At 40.8% G+C, this 23,079-nt stretch overlaps 1 protein-coding gene across 3 annotated transcripts in view; it reads left to right on the plus strand.

The window, feature by feature from the left end:
• The window catches only part of LOC131243378 (uncharacterized), a 71,179-nt gene that overhangs the window by 32,827 nt on the left and 15,273 nt on the right, over positions 1-23,079 (plus strand). For all 3 annotated transcript variants that reach the window (XM_058242702.1, XM_058242704.1, XM_058242703.1), the window contains 3 exons: positions 1,402-1,466; positions 1,695-1,761; positions 1,924-2,106. In XM_058242702.1, coding sequence (XP_058098685.1) covers positions 1,402-1,466; positions 1,695-1,761; positions 1,924-2,106 — 315 coding nt within the window. The remainder of the gene's footprint in view (positions 1-1,401; positions 1,467-1,694; positions 1,762-1,923; positions 2,107-23,079) is intronic.

The raw sequence follows: 23,079 nt of genomic DNA on the forward strand, positions 1-23,079 counted from the left end.
ACAATAGTCAAGTAAAACCCACAATAAATTATTATAGCTCACACCTAAAAACTCATGAAGTGCACAATAAATTTATGTGTTTTACAATGTACAAGAAGAATTGCTAAAGTCGTGGGTTTTCTCCCTACAAATGCGAGTTCGATTCCCCTCGCCGTGCTTTACCCGATGCACGTGGTTTGTAGGTGATTGCGTGCATCTGTAGGGATTAGTCTCTCCTTAAAACGGGGTGGGGACACTCTATCATCATAAAAAAATGTACAAGTGCTATGTTGTCGTGGGCCAGTGTTGTGCAAGCACACATGTTATAGCGAATTAGCGATTGTAAATACATCCCCCTTGCGTATTCCGGTATAATGTGACTTGCGTGGGGCAATAAAAAATATTTTACTATTTCCTCTTGTCGGAGACACGTCGATCACTGCTCTGATACCACTATAGGGTGTAGGTGGACAGCATGGTATATTGCATTTTCGTTATTATTGTGGATCGAGAAATGCGATTACATGACTGAATTGAGGAGCCGAAACACGTAAATCGATGGGGTGGCTTGCTCAAATCAACCACATAATGGGAAGACGAGCCAATTCACCTACCTGATCCGGTGGCGATGATGGTATGCTTATATACTTGTGACCTGAAGCAAGTATGAGTGGGCCCTCTTCTTCTCTTCATTGTTGTGCACTTGCGCAACACACACACACACACACACACTTTTCTCTCTCCTTTCTTGTCTCTCTTTCTTTCTCTCTTCTTTCCCTCTCCCTCTCCCTCCTCTCTTCTTTCTCTCTCTCTCTCTCTCTCTCTCTCCCCTCTTTCCTCTATTCTCTCTCTGCTTCTACATACCCAACACCCCTCTCACTACCCTTAAATAGAGAAGGAGAGAGGCGGTGGAGCAGCCGGTGCCCCCACCTGCTGCCATGTGGGGGTGGGCCCCACTATGGATTGCCTTGCTCAACATGTGTTGGCACATGTCCAACAATTCAAAAGGATTGTGTTTGCTATTTCCCCAGCCCAGTTTTGGCTATTGTTGGATGAGTGATATTTGTGAAACGAAGAACTCCTAAGTAGAGAGAAAAGGGCTTGAGCTTTCTAGGCTTTTGTGCCCTTGCAGGGTGAGTTTGCTATTGTTGCTTTTGTTCTTCATTAGGAGGTTGTAGGATTATATTATTGCTTCGTTTTTGCTCTATTTGGGAGATCAATTGCTAGATCACTTTGGGGATTGTGATTGAAGATTGGTTCTCTTGAACCTATGGTTGGATCCACATCATATCCATTGATCATCAATGTCCAATTTTTGGATTTACAATACTCCTGCTGCCTATCATTTGATATGTTTTCTGTTTGCAAGTTTTCATTACTTGTATTTATAGGCCTTTCCCCCCCCTCTCTTGATGGTTTTAGGATGTGAACAATAAACTTGAAGAGCAAAAAGACGAATGCCTTTCTCAACTCAAGGAAAATGAAACGTAAGACCTTTCTTTGGAACCCTCAGGCTTCATATTTTATTCTTTTCCAGCCAACCCCAAATGGCTGGGAGAAGGCTATGATGAAGAAGAAGAAGAAGATTTTATCCTTTTCCTATTGATTCACATCATGTTCACCGAGTGGTTCTTCTATTCATAAATATGCAAACATGTTAGCATCTTCAATAATCCTTCATAATTTTTAATCAAGGTCATAGGATCCATTTCCAGGTTAAGAAACAAATTGAAGCATCTTGCTGATCAGTATGCGGTCTCTGAACAGAAATTTCAACAGAAGGTACTGTTTTCATAAATTTGATACAATTACTGATTATAGCTTTCATGATTGTAGTTTTAGTTGTGGAAAGAACATAGAATTTCATTATTTATTTTTTATTATTTTTGTCTTTTGTTTTGTTCGTCCGCCTTGATTTTCGTCCTTTGAAATATGAATTTTCAGTTGAAGCAGAAAATGCTGGAACTTCAGCTTGCAGATCTAAAAATTCAACAACATCAAGAAAAGTCAGTTCAGGAACAAACCCAAATGCAGTTGTATGCCGAACAGGTGTCACAGCTGTTGGCAACTGAAAAGAATCTGCGGTTGCAGCTGCAAGCTGATGGGGAAAAATTTCAACAGTTCCAAGTACACTACTCCTTCCATCTGTTATGCATATCATCCTAGTATCCTATAGCATTCTTCGGAACAGATCAATTTTCATCATATATTTTGTCAATAAAATCTGAGAATTTATAGTGCATAAGAGTGACTTTTTTTTATTCCTTCAATTTAGGTTTGATTCTCTTGAAATATTTGGAAAGATTATCATGTCAAAATATGCAATTCTGCCCGTCTAAACTAATAAGCTGTTCTGTGTATTTGGTATCTGTAAGCGAACTTTTGTTTCTGCAGGCAGATCAATTGTGGCTGTAAGTTTGCCTACTCAAATATGATACCTTGGGCTGTATTTACCCACGATGGCTTGTCTGCTTCTGTGTTTCTGTATCTTTTCTGGTTTCTCAGGAACCTTTTTTCTAGAGCATGGCTTAATTTCCTTAATGATACAACATTGAGCGAGTAAATTTTTTTTTTTTTTCCTTTTTCTTTTTGATAGATAAAATAATTGATTAAAACACAACAACAAAAATTCAAAGAATACACTCCCATGGCGAGAAAAGTAAGGCTCCCCCAATACATATGGAATCCTTTCCACTCTCCTATTAAAATGTGCTTCCCTGTACACTGCAAATTCCTTTGCAGTTAGTGTCCAAGATGGAGCAAACTGATAGAGAGGAAGAGAAGGGCGTGTCGAGGAAGAAAGCTTAGAGGAAGGGAAAGGCTCAAGGCCAAGCATACCATCCTTCTAAAGAGAGGAGAGGCTGCTCTGCTGTAGAAATCAAGAGCCAGATGGTTGAGTGAGGGGGACAAAAATCCTGCTTTGTTTCGTAGAATGGTGAATGCCAAACACACAATGGATCAGGTTCAAAAGCTTTGCATGGGCAATAAATTTGTCAAAAATCTAACATAGACTCATAAGGGGATAATGGATTTCTATTCCAAGCTTTATTCTAAAGATCTTTGTGTGAGACCGACCCTTAATGCCATGCGCTTCAAGAGCATCCATGTGGATAAACTGGAGTGGCTTTGAATAAGAAGAGATCAAGAAGGTGGTGGACAGTATGGATGATGACAAAGCCCTGGGCATGATTCTTCTTCAATGGCTTCCATACAAGCGTGCTGCCATGTTGTAAGGACTTTATGGTATTCATGAACAAATCCTTTAAAAAGTCTATATTGAGCAAAGGGCTGAAAGCCGCATTCATTATGCTTAATCCAAAAGTTGAATAGGAATCTGAAATGAGAGTATAGGCCGATTAGTTTGGTGAGTGTTGTTTGCTGGATTCTTGCAAATTTCTTTCAGTCAGACTAGGGGAAGTGAAGGGTCTCATCATATCTCCTTCTCAAGGGGTATTTATTAAAGAAATGAAGATTTTGGATGGTTTTTTGGTTGCAAGAGAGACTGGTATCCTTCGCAAACTCGATACGGAGAACGCTTATGATCACGTTGATTGGGATTTTATTTTGTATCCATGAGCAAAATGGGCTTGGGGCCAAAATGGTAGGTTGGATAAAGGAATGTGTATTGATGGTGTCTTTTTCAATTCTTATCGATGACTGTCCTTCAGGTTTCCAGTTCTAGAGGCATTTGCCATGGAGATCCATTATCTCTGTTCCCTTTTGTGTTGATGGTAGAAAGCTTGATGATGGAGATGCTTCTAAGATTGGTCTGATAAGTGGTTTTGAAGTTGGACCCTGGAGCTAATGGTGACCCATTTCCAATTCATGAATGATGCAGTGATCTTATATTGGATGATGGGAGTCCCAGATCAATAATCTTAGAGGTATTCTTTGGTGCTCTGAAGTTGTGTCAAGCCTTCAGGTTAATTAGTGCAAAAGCGCTTTCATGGGGGTGGGGACTAGTGAGGAGTTAGTTAACACACCTTGATAGATAAGGATGGGATGCAAAATGCTTCTTTACCCTACTCCTATCTTGGTTTTGTACCTGATACCTTTGGATAGGGAAAGTGATGGTTTGTGATTTCTTCTAGGGGTGAGGGAAACATGTGAATACCTTTGGATAGGGAAAGTGAAGGCTGTCTGTATTCAGATGAAACCTAAAAGACAAGTAGATTAGAACATTGATTGAATTGCTTATATTTTGAGCTTGTTGTATGTTGCTTCATTGAAGTTGATTGCATTCTAAAGTTGTTGGCTGTCTTCATTGTTTGGTTGGCAAAAGGAGTGCCAATGAAAATCAGGGAATGGATGGGTGTAGCTAACTTATTGGGCAGTACCACTGGATGATTTTCAAGTCATTCTCGGCATGGACTTCCTCCACTCTGGTATGGTTGTCCCTATCCCATACCGTGGCAATGTTTCTATGCTCGGTGTATATAGCCCTTGCATGGTCTACATGGTGCCAAAGGGTAAGGCGGAGTATGCCATAGATGCCCTGGCAGTGGAAATGATTGCCTGTAAGGATCTTGTCCAACCGTCGCAGTCCAACAAAACACTATGCTTATAATTTCTTTATATTTTTTGCAGTTCCAAGTTTTAACAGAAACATGAATCATGGACTGATATTCACATGGATATGAGCTATAGAGAGATCGTGACACAGATTAGTAGTAATCCTACGGTTATTGCCATATTGATTGATAAGATATATCAACCTTTCAATGGAAAAAAAGGACTTCTTTATTTATGCCTTTCCTTAGACTTATATTTACGCATCATTAATCTAGATTGTTAGAAAAGTCAGAACACTTGGGAACAAATAAACAGAGAAATAGGGATAGCGAAGAAAAAATGGACTATTTATTCCACTATATGATACTTTTTTTGGTGGACAAATTTGTTATCACATCCTTATGGATTGGTGAATTATTGGGGTGAGCTGGATTTGAACCATTTTGGCATATCACCAGTGAATTTACATTACATCCCCACTGACTGCTCATGCATCAATCCAGGAAGAATCAATTCTAGGCATATTGATAATTCATGGTCAACTTCTTTCCATAGCATGCTATCCTAACCCCAGGGGACGTCAAATCCCTGCTGCCTCTTTGAAAGAGAGATGTGGATAACTGAACCAAGAATGCTCTTTCTTTATCATCAATTGAGTCACTGTTTGTGATGCAAGGTTCTTGATTTTTTTTTGTGTTCTGAAAATTCTCACAACTTAATTTTAAAAGGAGGACGAGCAGTCCTTTTACAAGTTACAGCAGCTGCAAACAAAGCTAAAAAGAATAACAAAAAGCAACACGACAAGACAAGGGTTTTCCGGATCAATACCCCCCTCTACAACATAGAATCTCATGTTCCTACACACTTCATTAGGAGGCCTGCTCAGATCTCTGAAGCAGCTTTTGGAAGCCTGCTCGGATCTCTGAAGGAGTTTTCATTCCCGCTCAACCCAAATCGACCAGAAACAGGCTAGCAGAGACAGTCTCCATGGAATCTTCTCTTTCTGTTCTAAGCTGATTCCATGCCATACTAAGAATAACCGCCCTATCAACCCCGACATTACCCATTAGTATTGGAGAAGATCGAAGAACCACCCGCAAACCACTCTAGCAAAGCTGTATTGCAAGAACAAGTGGTCTTACAGTTCTGCTGCCTTGAGAGGCATAATGCATGCATTTGGGATAGTCATATGCCTTTTCTGCAAATTATCTATGGTGAATTACCCTTGCTGACCAACCATGCAAAGGCAAGGACCCTAGGAGACCTTTATTGGGCTGAATGTAAGATGTCAGGTGCTTCGCATCCAGGCTGTCCAGGAATTAGGGCTGTCGATTGGCTGGGCCCAGGCCATGCAAAATTGAGATTTTGAATAGGCCCGGCCCAAACAGTTCAAAATCTGGGCCGAAGCCAATGCCAGGTCTGACTCATTCACAGCCCAATCAGGGATCGATCCAATCACTGTTCACGTTTTTCCTTTTTCTTATCAATGGATATATCTCGTTACCTGCATGACTTAGATTTCTCATATTTCTCGAAAAAAAAGTGAGTCTATTGATGGGTTTTGTATGACACTAAATCGATGAGATTGATATTCACACGTTTCCTCTTAGAATGTATTGATTTTATCCCATAAGCGGGACCACCACCCAATAGCATGTTGTTGCCAGTAGCAGAACCTCTTGTTTCTTCTGGATAATCCCCTAATTGTTCCAAAGTGACTAGAAGGAGATTTTTTAACCAGAAAGAATTTAGTTCAGTTGTATTATACATCCCCTATGGGATACCAGATGAAGGCGAACAATCTTAGAATGGGTATAATGATATTCATTGATTGGTTTTCATTTCTTTTGAGAAAATAAGCAGTCACCTCCAGTTCCACTATGATCTTGACAGCCTTCTTCTAACTGTTTCAGAATATAATTCATTATCAATAAATAAATCCAGTTCGTGGTTCATGGGAGGAAAGGAAAATAACCCATCCTCATGTGGGAGATGCATGCTAGGTTGTGGGAGAAGTTCCTGCCCTATTATATCACACAAACCCTAATTCTGAAGTTCTGGAATGCAAAGGGTGACAGAATCCAAAGAACTCAGATTTATGGTACTTGGATCCTCCAAAAAATTGAGTACTTGAGTTGGATACTTGGAAGGGATCCCCCTTCTCTAAGATGTGAAAAATCTTGATCAAATGGGTTTTGAACATGATGGACCTATTTGTATCAAAATTATAGTGAATCCTACCAATTTAGCTATAAAGCCAACTTTTAATATTTTTATTGAAATATTTTTAACATGATTACGCTTTTGAGTTGTAACCAGGGTTCAATAATCGAATTTATAAATAAAAAATTTTGGCATTGCAGGACAGCAATATGCACCCATCCAGGAATATAAAAATTCCCATGTGCTGATGTATCACGGTATCACAATGTTTTGAAAATATCGTGTTGATATTTTGGTGATATATTGTTGATATCTGGGTGATTTTAGGCTGAAAACAGCAAAAACCAGAAAAAATAAAAAAAAAACTGTAATTTGCCCATTTTTTTTGGGGATTCTAGTTGTGTTTTAACAACACTTTAGTTGTTCACATCAAGGTGCAAATTTGGTGGAGAAATCATGATTCTAGACAGGTTTGAGCATAGTTTTGTCTTCAACACATTGTTTTGTCCCCAAACAATGGAAAACTATTATGTGTAGTTGTTTTTCACAATGGAAAAGTATTATGCATACCTTTTTTTTTTTTTTTTTCCCCGTTATGTTTTGAGTTATAGGTGTGTAATCGTGTCTTTTAATAACTCTTGAAGATTGACTACAAATTTCCATCATTTTCCTAAAGTTTCTCTGATGTTCCCTCAATCTGCAATACATACGCAATACATGCGATATTTCCTGATGTTTCACAGGATATTTCCATATTCCAATGGTGTGATGCATAGTGCGACACCGATACTTCTAGAATTGGTGGTAATTGAGCCTTGCCACACTACGAACTTTGATTTGGAGGATTCATCGTACCTGATTTTTACCATTTAAGATGAGATCATGATGTGTTGAATGTTAAAACACCATAAAAATTAGACTAAGTTGCTGGTGGGAGAACAATTAGCTCACCAATGGTTGAATTCTGACAATACTGATAGAGATTGATAGCCAACAGAACCAATAAATAGAAGGCGAAGGCTGGGAAAGTTTCTGCTGAAAGCAGTTGAGTGTGACCTTCTTTCATTATAATTATCGATGAAGGGTTCATGTCTTATGAATGCAAACAATGGGAAGCTGATATTTGAGGACATCAATGGAAAATGATGGTTTAATGATGGAAGGCTAATGCTTAAGGCAATAAGGCCATCTAGCAGAAGGGTTGGGTAAATGATTGAAGACAGAGATGAAGCTGAAGATGGAAGTGCATTAGGCAATGAAGAAGAGGATATGTAAAAACAAATTCTTCCAAGAGAAGTTCAACAATGGCAAGTAGAGGCATTGACATTAATGGGAACATTGGCATTTAAAAATTTTAGGAGGTTACTTTCATAAGAAAATTGAAACAATAATGTTTTGCATCTTCTACCTTTTTATTATTCTACCAAAGATTAGTTGTAAACGAGTTCTTGTTGTTTAATAGATTGTTTCCATAAAATTTTGTCCTGGATCCAATACATATTCTGATTTTATTTTTTTTACTTATATAAGTGAATTTATATGGGTATGATACACGATATGTTTCACAGGCACTCTATATTATACTAGAATTCACAATATTGAGTTTGAATATCATACAAACTCATTAATGATGCTTCTAAAAGTTATAACACTATCTTGCTTCTTGGATGACTTCGCAGCCCCAACTAGATTACAATCTTTAGTCCAAACTAAGGCAAATGATAAATTTGCCAGGTTCATGTGGGGCACAATCTTTAGTCTAACCTAAGGTGAATGATAAATTTTGCCAAGTTCCAATGAAATGTATCATCCTTCAACATATTTATCAGCCTTCATGCTTCTTGGATTTGGTAGCAACCTCAATGAAATTTCATCTCTGGGTAAGTTGAAGGAAGAAAGGGAGCTTTGAGGAAGAATTTTCGACAAAAGGAGGTTCTTTAAAGAAAATTTCAAAATATGTTAAAGGTGAATCAAAGTTTTTGGAGATTGTAATTGAGAGCCTTATGGTTCAGAGGCAAATATTTTTTGTTTTTCCATGAGATGGTTAGCACTAGTGGAAGATCGAATACTATTCGTAGTATTATTGAAATGGAAAGGTGCTTGAGAAGTCAAGTGACATTATGAAGATGGTCATTGATTATTTGTAGATGCTTTATATGGTAAGGTCTAGTCTTGATGGTTTTAGTTTCAGTCGGTTGACCCCTTAAGGGTGGATTGGGGATGCAGGACGACTAATCACTTGCTCTAAAAGCTCGAACTAATTGAGTGTGGCGAATTAATCCCTTTATCTCATAGCCCAGGCCCCACATCACATGGGTTAGGTCTTCAGCCGAAACCCCCTTGTTAGGCACAAGCCACCCGCCTCACATGAGGCGTCCGCCCTGCCTCACACAAGGCGTCCACCCGGAGTATGCCCCTGCATCCCACAAGCCACCCCACTCGAGCCCATTGTGAAAATGTACCTGCACTAATCATCCCCTGTGAGGAGTCTCGAACATGAGACCTCTTGCTCTGATACCACTTTGACTCAGGACAACTAAACACTTGCTCTAAAAGCTTGAACTGATAAAGCGTGGTGAATCAATCCATTTATCTCATAGCCTATGCCCCACATCCCATGGGTTAGGTCCTCGGCCGAACCCTCCTCATGGGCATCACATCACATGGGTTCTGCCTCACACAAGCCATCTGCCTCACATGAGCCACCCGCCTCTCATGTGCTGCCCCACCCCGAGTGTGCCCCCGCATCCCACAAGCCACCCCATTCGAGCCTGTGTGAAAATGCCCCTGCACTAATTGGCTTAAGAGGAAATTTGATGAAAAAGAAGTATTGAAGGTCATTTTAGAAATTGGGGTGGGGGAGATACAAAGTGATTGGTCCCAATGGTTTCTCTTTTGTCTTCTTTAAGAAGTTTTGGAACGTGATTGATGGAGATCAATGGAGGTCATGAAGGAATTCAACACCCGCTTGAGGTTTCGCGAAGGTTTAAACTCAACCTTTATTATGCTTGTTCCTAAGAAGGATGGCGATTGTGAATTGATAGATTTGGACTGAAAATCCTTGTGAATAGCCTTTATATTATTGTTGCTAAGGGGCTGTTTGGTGCAAGCTGTGTCCAATACAAGCTGCCTAGGACATGCTCTCTTGAATAGGCTATCCAGATCATGCTGGCTTGTACTTGCTGTTATGTTCCATTGTTTCTCAAGCACTTGGAACTCAGAGTAAAGAGGGAATGTGGCACCTTTGGTGAGCTTAAGTTGGGTGGAGGTGTTGGATCCAAAAAAAAAAAAAAGAAAAAAAAAGAAGAGAAAAAAAAGAAAAGAAAAGGATTCAAAAAATAAACAATTTGGATCCAAAATAAAGAATGCTTTAATAGAGTTAAGCACAACGGAAGATGTCTATATAAAACTAAGCAAGCATAAAAATAAATAAGCTGGATGGGAGAGTTTTGGAGATGTACGGTCCTAAGGTCATATAAAGCTCCTCAATTACCAAATTGTTGGCTCTTATAAAAGATATTAGGTTGAATTCATTTCAAAATTTTCACACAAAACTTGAATAAAACTGCAAGTTTTTGGACTTAGTCTCTTCTCATTCATTTCACTTTCCTCCCTGCATTCTTATATTTTTCTTCACACGCACAAACACGCACACTTTTTTCCTTTAATGGTTTGTGAATTTTTCGGACTTAGGTTGGCTTGAATAAATGGGTACTTGTTGTATTTGTTGTATTTGTTGTAGGTTTGGAATAACCTACATGGATGATCAATTTCCTTTTTTATGTAGAAATGGGGAATCTAGTTAGAATTTCATTCCATTCAAGATATTGTTATAGGAAGTAAACTTGAAGCATCTTAGTAGCCGCGGTACACTATACAGAAGATGAAACCAGAACACTAGCCCCAACTTATTGCAACAGCTAGATTTGTGGGAGTTCGTTTTGCTGGCACATTTGTTAGTGAAGAGAAGATCATTGTCCCAACTAGCCCGAACTGAAGAAGATCATTGTCTTTCCCGAGCAAGAGAACAAAAAGCTAAGGATGGCCAACTAGATGTTTGTAGTAGTAGTAGAAGAAATGATTAAATAATACCAAGTGTGCTTGTTTGAGCTCCAGCTGCAGAAGTTTGAACTGGACGCAGAAATTGCAAAGGAACTCGAGAAAAAATCAAGATTTTCAAAATTAAGGGGGGGGGTGTTGGGTATAATTTTGACCACTTGAAAGGTGTATAGTGTGAAGAAAAAAGCATCTCCCCTAGTTATTTGTGCTTGTAGTTTTTAGTATCTTAGAAATGTGCTTTTTATAAATCGTATTCAGCAACTAGAGTGCTTATTGGCTAAGTAATTTATAGGTAGTCAGGAAACATTTATGTATTCACATTTATCGAGGAGAATCTTACGAGTCTATATAAGTGTGTATGTGAAGAGAAAATTGTATTAAGGAAGAAAGTGAAAAGGAGGAAATCAAGTCCAAAGACTTAAAAGTTTTGTTGTGAAGATTTTGAAGTAAGTACAATCTATATAAATTTTTTTTAAGGGCTAGTAGTTTGGTAGTATCTCCAACATCCTCTCATCCCTCTTATTTTTGGTTTGGTTTTGTATTACACATCTTTCTCAATGCTTAAATCTTTCAAAACATTCTTTTTTAATCAAATCCTTATATTTTTGGGAACAACGGGTGGTACATTTAACATTTATGTCGCATGTGGGCAATGATACATGTGGCACGTGTAAGGCTTTTGTAAATTGATGGTGGCACATTTGGGGCACTTGAAAATAGACGGTCATACATGTGGCACTTGCATGTGCATAGAACGTTATGTTCCTAAATGCAACGAGCTAGGGATAACCTTTCTTTACCTTTATTTTACCCTTTTTGCAGAGGCATTATCCTAGCAACTAGTCAAGTTTTGGGAACATGTCCTTATTTTTTTAGGTTTCTATGCATAAATGGGTTTGACAAAGCATGTACAAGTTTGTCTAGTTTGAACAACTTGTGTGAAACACAACTTTTCTTGCGTCTAAATGATCCCTGAAACATTGGCTTATCATATTCAGTATTATTTGCATGAGGTCATTGCTTGTATTGATACACCTTTGTTGAGGAGATGTAAATACTAGATGAGCTCTTTAGCTGTCAATGAATCTTTTCAAGCGAGATAGAAGTAAAGGTGGTGCTAGTGTCTATGATAGACATGGAAAAGGCTTGTAGCCACGTTGTGGTTTACATGCTTCGCAAGGCATGTAAGAGGGTCAGGCAATGAAGATTGTATGATTAGTTTACATGCTTCTTAAATGGTTTACATTGAGCAGAACACAAAAGCACAAAGTAGTCAAGTATTTAAGAACAAACACTCCATTTTTCTTCAAAACCCATTCAGCGAAGCATGTGGTGTGTGCGCGTGCGTGCGTGCGTGTGTTGCAAGGCTTTTGAGGATGGCTACACTAGCAGGAGTTGGCATAATTGAGGCCGCAGTTAAGGCTCACTTTCATACTTTAGTGCAAAGTAACCATTCAACCTATGATGTACTTGGGTCTTTTGATTGGTGTGAATCCTTGGTCATCTTCCATTTGTGGCTTGATCATTGAAAAATTTAAGAAGAGTTTAACTTCTTAGAAGTACCATCTCTTGTTGGTGGATGAATCACTCTTATAATTTCTCATTTTTTGTTATATATATATATATATAATTAATTAATTTACCTAGCCTTGTTCAAAATTTCAAGTGGTTAAAAGACTACATGATGCAATGCAATTTCCTTTGGCAAAGAAAGGGGTATAGGCATGGTTTGCCGTAAAGGTAACGGTGGCAACCATTACACGTTACGGGGTCGTAATGGCCGTAACAGTCGTTATGGAAAAAAATGACCCGTAATTGATGTTAACGGTACGTTACATCCCCTATAAAGGCCCTAATAGCCTTGTAATGGTCTATTATGAGACATATAGGTTTTTCATACTTATAAATCAACATTATGGGGCAGATACATGTTTTTCGGGGATTTTTTCAATAAGTAAAAAAATAAAAAAGAGAGACCGTAACGGCCGTTATGGGGACGTAACAGCTATTATGCCCCATATCATAAAGGTAACGGTGGTGGCCGTTACGGCCACTGTTAGAAGCCGAAGGTGGGAGGTTCAAGGATTGGTAGAACAAAGGAACTAACTCTTCTATTCAAATGGTAGTGGAAATTCGGGTGTGAACAACATGTGCTTTGGAGGTAAAATACTAGAAAAAGATATGGTAATCGGTAAAATGGACCTGGAGGGGGTAGGATTAGTCTTGGGAGGATCTTAGAGTGGGGGGGAAATCACTTGACTTTCTTTGTGCCTTCTCTCTTTTGGTGAGGAGGAGCTTTTTGGTTAAGGATTGCTATAAGGTTTTTTTTTTTTTTTTTTCCCGTTCAGTTTCTTTCCTCATTCTTCTTTTTATTTTAAAATTTTTTTGGTACCCAGATATTAAAATGCTCGTGGTGCAGCGAAGTACCCCAAAAACAGGGACTATAATGTCCAAAAAAAGAAAGAAAAGAAACTAGGATATTCAGATTTCCACTACCAATTATGATGGACGGGCAATCAAAAGTGGAGAGGATGTGATGCGGATCATTTGATTGAAGTGATCTTTTTAGGGGGATGGGCAATCAAAGGTGGGTCTTGCATGATGGAGGGTCTAAATCAAAGCCATTGATTGGACGACTGTAATCACTTGACCAAAGTGATTTTGAGAGGGATAGGCAATCAAATCAGATTGTTTGTAATGTGATTAGTATGGACCATCCATTTTTCTAGTCATTGATTGTATGATTAGTTTCATTCAACTAAAGTGATCTTTTAAGAGGGTCGGGCAATGAAGAATGAGGCTGACATGATGGATGGTCAAGATCAATCATCGCATCGTTTGTCGTATGATCAATTTGGATTGTCCATTTCCCTAGGTGTTGAACTGACAATTAGGATCATCCAGAAACATGTTTTCTGTTTTGAGAGGGACGGGCAAGCAAGGGTGGGACCCATAGGAGGGATGGTCTAGATCAATGACTCACCATTAGTAGTATGATCAATAGGAGCCATCCATTTCCATTTAACTGGCAGTTAAAATTATTTGACAAAGTGATTCTTATAGTAGCTAGAAATCAAGGGTTGGACCCCCACATGATGGATGTTTTAGATCAATGATTAGACCATTTGTATATGATCGATATTAATTGTCCACTTTCCTAGTCACTAAGGATTATCCAACAAAAGTGATTTTTAGGAGGGATGCACAACCGGGTGTGGGATCCGTATGATGGATGGTATAAATCAATGATTGGATTGTTTTTTTTTTTTTTTTCCAATGATCAATACTACCTGTGATTTTTTTCCTGTAGTTGAACCAAACACCGGTAAACAAGTCCTAAGTATCGAAATCACCTACTCCAAAATGTTATCCGAACACAACAATGATAATTCCTAGTAATTACAATACTTGGTAATTGAAATATCTAGGCCATCCAAAAGCCCTCCAATCTAAATGCCGCTAAAGGAGATTAGGGGTTTGAAAGACTTTTCATCACGATCAAAATGAGGAAGATAGGAGGGTGGTGAAGTCATCTTACAAGAGTTCCTTGTCCGAATCCGTCATCTAAATGTTAACCTTTGAAGGGGTGGAACATCCTTTTGGGGTCAAACTCACTAGTATGTGTTTTTGGAATGAGGGGTTTGCAAGGGTTGTGAGATTCAATGTGAGCTGAGGTCATGGTGATGAGAAGTAGGTTTGCTGGGTATCAAAAAGAAGAGGGAGAAGAAGACCATCAACGAGGGCCGAAAGCAAAGCTATTCAAAGTAGGCCAAAAGGAGCTAAATCAAGGTGTACAAAATTGGTTATGTTTTAGCCGCATTGGCCAATACGTAACGGTAACAGCTGATACCGTTACATGATATGGGGTCAAAATAGCTTGATTGAAAAGACTAGTTGTTATGGGGCCATATCGGCTGTACAGGCCTGTAACGGTCTGTTGCTGCTTAAGTGTAATGGCCTGGGGTTGTTACGCACAGTGAGGTAGAAAAAAATGAAAAGAAAAAGTAAAAGAAAATGCATCACATACCTCTTCTTTTTCTTCTTCTTCCACTGTTGCTGCGGTGTTGTTGCCGCTCATCTTCTTCTTTTGTAGCTAATGTGCTCTCTCTCTCTCTCTCTCTCTCTCATCGTCGTTTTTCATTTGCTACTACTCCCAATCTACCCTCTATCTTATTTTTTAAAGCATTTATGTACGTGGCCTTTTTTGAACCAAGTTTTAAAAGAGGGTTTGTTCTTGTTCTTGTTCTTCTCTCTCTCTCTCTCTCTCTCTCTCTCTCTCTCTCAACTCTGGTGGTGTATGACGACAAGTGCACTTGCACAAAATGGGAGTGTTAGTGGATGTTTCCTTGATTGTGAGGCCCACCTTGATGCATGTGTTCATCCTTTTTGCCAGCTCATGTTAGGGTATGGTCGCAAAAATAAGGTAGAGCCAAATCGTAGGTGGACCACACCATAGGAAAACAGTGGTGATTGTATGCACACCATTAAAAACTTCTTATGGTCGACTTTAATGTTTATTTGCCATCCAACTTGTTGATAAGGTCACATAAACTTGGATAAAGGAAAAACACAAATAGCAGCTTGACGTAAAATTTTTGTTGTCCGCATGAAGTTTTAAATGGTGGGAATTCAGTCCCAATTGTGTGGACCACCCGATATTTGGTTTTGCCTCATTTTTTTGGACCATGCCTTAAAATGAGTTGGCAAAATGGATGGGCGCATGGATATACTGAACATACATCAAGATGGCCCCGTCGTTCAAGGCCTCACCCACTAGCTTTTACCATGCCTCACCTAATCGTGCCCTAAAAAAATTGTACATGAGGTATATATTAACTCAAAATTAACCTGTTAAATTATAGGACCGTTGTTGCTAAGTCACAATACCAAAGCCAATTGTTTGAACGGTTTTAGCCGTTAATTTGTAGACACTTGTTTTTTTGAAATAGGACCATTTGATATTTTTCATTCTTTACAATTTGAGAACTGTTCACCGATTCATTAGTAGGATAAATGCCAATACATTGCATGAATTTGAGAATGATTTGGGGCATCAAGTGGTCTGCTAAATTGGCCCCAAATAGGCAACAATATTCACTCGAGTTTAATTTCATTTTTTTTTCTTAAGATTTGTTGGGGAAAATGATATCAAATTTTTAAGTAAAGGAATTACATGATCGAACAAAAGTCTTTGGAGTCTGTATGTTGAAATGAAATGTGCGTGAGTCGTGAGGTGTGTAATACACTTATACACACCAATATTCTAAATAATAGTAAAACCTGCCAATGTGAGATTCTTTGAACCTTTGGTATTACGGTCATACTAGTAACTTTATCATTAATATTATATAGCTAGAAAATTAAATATAGAAGTTTTGTAGTCAATCCTAGGTTAGTTTCATAAATTCATCTTATAGCTCGATATAACACTCTCACCAAAGAATGGACTGTTACACTACCAAAAACATGTTTAGAATGAAAAACGAATACGCATTTTGGAATATTTATGATTTTTTTTTTGGATCTTTTCCAGTTTTTTTTTAGGAAAAAAAAGACCGACATGGGGGGTGTAACGATCGATAACCAATATGGAATACCTCGAGTTCAATTGTTGGCGTCAGATATGGAAAGCTCAGAGAGAGGCAACGATGAGGATGGAGAGACTCATGCGAGGGGGAAAGATAAAGGGAAGGGGATTCCACATTTTCGGGCAGGACAATCCAAACGCAGCAATTACCTTCTATTCCCTTAGTAAAGGTGCAATGGGGTCATCATTTGGAGGCCGAGGCGTCTTGGGAACGTGAGGCCGAGATTAGAGAGCGTTATCCCCATTTGTTTGATGACTGATTGCTTGTATTGCCTTCCCTTGAGATTGATGATTGATATATGTATGATATGTATTTTATTCCAGTACGTGCTTCCTGGTCTATGGACCGGTTAGCGAGGATATTCATTGGGGGTCACTTTGCATCTCAGCACCGCTTATCATCTGCAGACGGATGGGCAGACCGAAAGGGTCAACCAGATCCTTGAGGATATACTCAGGGCTTGTGTGATCGACTTTGCGGGGAATTGGGATGAGCATATGCGCCTCGCCGAGTTCGCGTACAACAACAGCTATCAGGCGACTATCGGCATGGCTCCTTTTGAGGCACTTTATGGCAGATCGTGCAGATCTCCTAGTTGTTGGATCGAGGTTGGAGAGCGTCGTCTCTTAGGTCCCGAGCTTGTGCAGCAGACGTGAGAGGTTATTGATGTTATCAGGCAGAGGATGCACACAGCTCAAAAGCCGGCAGAAGAGTTTTGCTGATTGTCGGCGTCGACCCCTCGAGTTCATAGTTGGGGACAAGGTGTATTTCAAGGTCTCGCCTATGAAAGGCGTGGTTCGCTTTGGTGTGAAGGGCAAGCTCGCCCCGAGATTCATTGGACCTTTTGAGATTACCGAGCGCATAGGCGCTGTGGCCTATAGGCTTGCCTTACCTCCTGAGTTGTCCGCGATCCACGACATGTTTCATGTTTCTATGTTGCGGAAAGCTCAGAGAGAGGCAACGATGAGGATGGAGAGACTCATGCGAGGGGGAAAGATAAAGGGAAGGGGATTCCACATTTTCGGGCAGGACAATCCAAACGCAGCAATTACCTTCTATTCCCTTAGCAAAGTTGCAATGGGGTCATCATTCGGAGGCCGAGGCGTCTTGGGAACGTGAGACCGAGATTAGAGAGCGTTATCCCATTTGTTTGATGACTGATTGCTTGTTTTACCTTCTCTTGAGATTGATGATTGATATATGTATGATGTGTTATGCATTTTGCTGTTCCGATTTTGTCAATTTCGAGGACGAAATTTCTTTGTTGGTGGGGAGGGTTGTGAGACCCGACCCGAGTTCGCTTGTATGCTTGTGGGTGATTATACTCCTGTCACGCCCCAGACTCGGTAACCGGACTCACAAGGAACCCGATGGTCGGTTCTGACCGCAACAGCCTCCGTAGTACCCCATTCTCGGCTCCTGAGGTAGGTTTCGATCCTGGGATTCTACAAGGAGAATTTCCATAAAAGTATAATCATTTTCCAGTATGAGCATACCCAAGATCACAGTAAGTACATCTGAGAATAACAAAGGCACACATCGCAAAATCCACTATGAATTTGAACTTTTACAATCATCCATAAGGTTCAAAAGGACATACATGAGAATAAAAGGAAAAGAGAGAAATTAGCAACACTGGAGTCCTTACTGCTCAACTCTACTCCACGCTCTGCTGCTATGGCGCCTGCCTAGAATTTCCTGCACGCATCAATCGTGCATAAGCTTATAGAAGCTTAGAGGGTAGTGTAAGTGTGTGACAATGGTGCACAGAAGAATAGTAGGAGATATAAGGAGAGAAGCATGATCAATGAGCATATCACTAGCCTTACCAAGGCTTACCATGAACGCGATGCAATGAGTAATGGGTGCCGTACCAAGGCAATGCATGAAGGGGGCTTGTACAGCCAATGCTAATGCGATGCAAGTAATGTCAGTACTCATATCCAAACCATAAGTCAAGTACATTTCCAATCATAAGGAAATCACCGGGGTCATTACACTGCTGAATGACTGCCGCTCTGCAGACCCCGCACAGTCAAACGAGCGTAAGAGACCTCACTACTAGCCTGTGGACAACCAATCACCAACAAGGCCTGAAGGTAGCGGACCCATTTACGAGCTGGTTAGACTCAGTTTAGTAATGCCTCCTCACACCAGGCAGCTAAGGCCACACCCCTATCCAACCGACTACGCGACAGTGGGACTCGCGGCCTAACGGTATAAGGCCCTCGTGCGCTCATGTATTCCACCCAGTCACGGCGTTGGAGCAGATCCTTGGTACCATGAAAGTTTTGAGAATTTCACCTATGGGCATCCTATGCACCCGGTATGCTCAACTAATATTTCCGGTGTCCAGACATACGGCCATCTACGAATACCCCTGTGGAGGTAAGGCCCTGATGAAGTAAGGGCGGATATCCACAAGCTATGCAATGCCAAATGCATGAATCACACAATCACCCATGCATCAATTCCAAGCATCCATCTCTCAGGGATATACTAACATGTCCTACACAATGGCACAACCATGGCCAATCATACCTCAACCGAGCATGCATATTATGCTTATGGGAGTGGGCCATGAAGATGAATAGGGGTGCCAATGAGGTGAAGATGAACTCTCTACCTAACCATGAAGGGTCTAGGTACTTAACCAATTCCTCATAAGGAATACAACCTCTAGTGGGGGCCCATATACCTGGGGTAGCCCACGAGACTAAGGAGAACAATGGTATGGGCCTAAATAGATGAAACGGGCCTAGCAAGGGTCTATGGTGGACCTTTAACCACCCATAGAAGCCCATGGGCCTACCTTAGGGCCACCAATGTGGACATCTAATCATAATTGGTCCCCAAGAGGTAGCCCATCTCTAATTGATCATAGATCAAGGCCCAAGGCCCACGCAACATCAGAAATAAGAAACGGGCAGCCATAATCATACCACAAACACTCATGTTGGGCTTCAGAAAGGCGGCCCAAGGCCTATCCAAAACATGGGTCCAAGGGAAACACACATAGCCCAACCCATATATACCACTATCGGCCCATAGGGGAAAGGTTAGGGCCCAACATAAAGGCCACTAATCCCATATATTGTGGTGGCCTAGTGGGCAACCCATTGCTCAAACCACATGGGCAGATGTCATGCTCTTAGTCAAGTAAGTTGGGCCTACAACCCGACCCAAGTATTAAAGTTGATTTGGTGGGCAACCAAGGGCCCGTCTACTTGTGTAATCCGGCCCACTAACCCAACACAATAGTATGGTAAAAATGGCCCAAGAGTTCAATGGGCCTATTTGGAAAGTCCCAGCCCAATTGGGCCTAAAGAGTTCAACAACTAGCTACACTCATGGACCCAATTAAATTCAACTGTGGTGAGCCTCAAAAGTGCATTTATTAAGCCCAACATTTAAGGAACTAAAGGTATAAATTATTCCCTCTAAGATCTTCACAATGTGGTGGGCCCCACTCCTCAAAATTTTAACCCAAAGGCCAAGCATAATTATAACAAGTTGCTGGATTTTTAACCCAACAGGTTTATGGGCCTATTGGAGTCCAGTAATTGTTTCATTTGATTAGGACATCAGCCCAAGTGGTCCAGTTATTAAGTCAGAGGGCCCCACCACATAGGGTTACATCATATGACACAAGGGAGTAGGTGGGCCACACTGCTAGACCAAAGTCTAGCAGGTAGCCCACATGGGGTGTCCCATATGGGCCTGGGCGGTCCAAGGCCTGGACGGCCTGGCTATACATACATCAAGGCGGGCTCCAAGTATACTAAAGTGGGTCCCACAGGGGATGTACACGTAGGGTAGACCCTCCCTACGTGGGCCACCTATGGATGGGACGGCTGGGATATACAACACATCAAGGTGGGCCCATGAAGCAGGCTGGATGCCCCAGCCTGGGCGTCCCTGCCTAGCTGGCCACTCCTGGCCGCACCACGACCAGGTCAAATGTCCGTTGGGTCTAAAATTTTATAGAGTGACACTTCCATAGGTGGGTCACACCCCCACAAAATTTCAGAATTTTTGGACACTTAAAAATATTTTAATTTATTTAAATGAAACAGACTATCCAGAAAATCGGATTGATCTGGACACCATATTGTAATGGGCCGGTCTAGCCACCACCATGGTGTGTACAGGTGTCCATTGGCCCTAAAATTTTGTAGGTGGGTCGCAACATGGGTGGACCACCTCTCTATAAATTTTCATGATTTAAGGACACCCAGAAGTATTTTAATTAATTTGAAGGATACAATCTGTACAGGGTGGAGTATTGCTGGAATATGACTGTGCTGAATTTGGGCCATTCCAATGGGTGGGTCATGGGCCTCCAAAATTCTAGAAATTGAGGGCCAAGGTCTCTCATCATGTATACAATAAGAGGAACCCCAAAAAGGTGGCCCACCATCATCAAAATAATTTATGAATTTCAGTTTACAATAGTCTACATTGCTGGACTGCACAACAGAAAATCAGGCTGACCACCCCTCTTGGCCCACCCTTTTGGATAACCAAATGGAGTCATTTGGGGCTGAAATTTGGCATACTTGTAGGTGGGGTCTACACCTTCAAGAAACATATATTACATGGGACCAAACACCCCTCCAAATGCCCAAAAATCTGGCCTCAAGATGACCTAAAAATCTGTCCAGACAGATTTGGACAGCAACATGTTGCTGTCCAAACCACCCCAAAAGATAATTAAAAGGGAAATAAATCACCATTTCCTTAGGGTGGGGTCCACCTAGATGGGTCACACAACTCTCAGACCCAAGCCCCTTCTAAGATTACCCATAATATCAAGCCCAAAGACTATCCAAAACATGACATGAATATGGGGCAACAAGGTGGGCCTTGACATCTAACCACTTGGGCCTAGTTGCATGGCACATCAAGTGGGCCACACATACATCAGATTTACCATAAAGATAGGAAAGAAAAGATGGAGAAGAAACACAATCCGGCTATGGGGTAGGGCCCCGCCACTAATGGGCCCTCCCAAGAATGAATCATACCCATACACTACCTAAACCCACCATATCTTACACCACCCATCACCCACACACTACCCATCCCTACTCTAGCCTAGCAACATAGTTTATATCACCATAGGCTATGATGATTTTTCTCTTATCTAGGAGTGATGATTACTCTCCCTCTCTCTCTTTTCTAGCAAATTTCCATACTCTCCCTCTCATTTCTCTCTACTCTCTTCTCTCTCTCTTACAAAAAAATCCAGCCCCATTTTCCCTCTTCTCCAGCCCATTCTCCCTCAAATCCCCTCCCATCTAACCTTCAACAATCCATCTCACCCATTGAAACATGTCCCTTGGAACATGAAGAGAAGATTGATGTAACTTTAGAGTGAGATCCATTAAGGTGGGTGATTATAATTTCTGATCTTCTTTTCTACCCTTTGATCTTATTTTTCTTCCTAGATGGATCATATGGGACCCACCCATCTATGGTGGGGATCCCATTTGATCCCATGGATGTGGCCCTTTGCCCTATCCTACATGCATGTCATGACCCATGATGGGGCGATTCTCCATGGACCCCATCATGATGTATTTAATGATCCACTCCATCTTAAGGTCATCTAGACCCTAAGGATCATGTTGGGATGGCGTCTCAACCATCCATAGCAATTTTGGATAACCAAATGGAGTCATTTGGGGCTGAAATTTGGCATACTTGTAGGTGGGGTCCACACCTTCAAGAAACATATATTACATGGGACCAAACACCCCTCTAAATGCCCAAAAATCTGGCCTCAAGATGACCGAAAAATCTGTCCAGACAGATTTGGACAGCAACAACTCCAAAAGATAATTAAAAGGGAGATAAATCACCATTTCCTTAGGGTGGGGTTCACCTAGATGGGTCACACAACTCTCAGACCCAAGCCCCTTCTAAGATCACCCATAATATCAAGCCCCAAAGGCTGTCTGAAACATGACAAGAATATGGGGCAACAAGGTGGGCCTTGACATCTAACCACTTGGGCCTAGTTGCATGGCACATCAAGTGGGCCACACATACATCAGATTTACCATAAAAACAGGAAAGAAAATATGGAGAAGAAACACAATCCAGCCATGGGGTAGGGCCCCGCCACTAATGGGCCCTCCTAAGAATGAATCGTACCCATACAACTACATTGATTGTACATGCAACATAAAATCACTATATGCATGATCTATAATTGCTATGGATGGTTGGGATGCCATCCCAACATGATCCTTAGGGTCTAGATGACCTTAAGATGGAGTGGATCATTAAATACATCATGATGGGGTCCATGGAGAATGGCCCCATCATGGATCATAACATGCATGTAGGATGGGCCAAAGGGCCACATCCATGGGATCAAATAGGATCCCCACCATGGATTTGTGGGTCTCACATGATCCATCTAGGAAGAAAAATAAGATCAAAGGGTAGAAAAGAAGATCAGAAATTATAATCACCCACCTTAATGGATCCTACTCCAAAGTTACATCAATCTTCTCTTCATGCTCCAAGGGACATGTTTCAATGGGTGAGATGGATTGTTGAAGGTTAGATGGGAGGTGATTTGAGGGAGAAGGGGCTAGAGAAGAGGGAAAATGGGGCTGGATTTTTTTGTAAGAGAGAGAGAGAGAGAAGATAGTAGAGAGAAATGAGAGGGAGAGTATGGAAATTTGCTAGAAAAGAGAGAGGGAGAGTAATCATCACTCTCCTAGATAAGAGAAAAATCATCATAGCCTATGGTGATATAAACTAT

This window comes from Magnolia sinica, chromosome 4 (genome assembly GCF_029962835.1).
Source record: "Magnolia sinica isolate HGM2019 chromosome 4, MsV1, whole genome shotgun sequence".
NCBI lineage: Eukaryota > Viridiplantae > Streptophyta > Magnoliopsida > Magnoliales > Magnoliaceae > Magnolia > Magnolia sinica.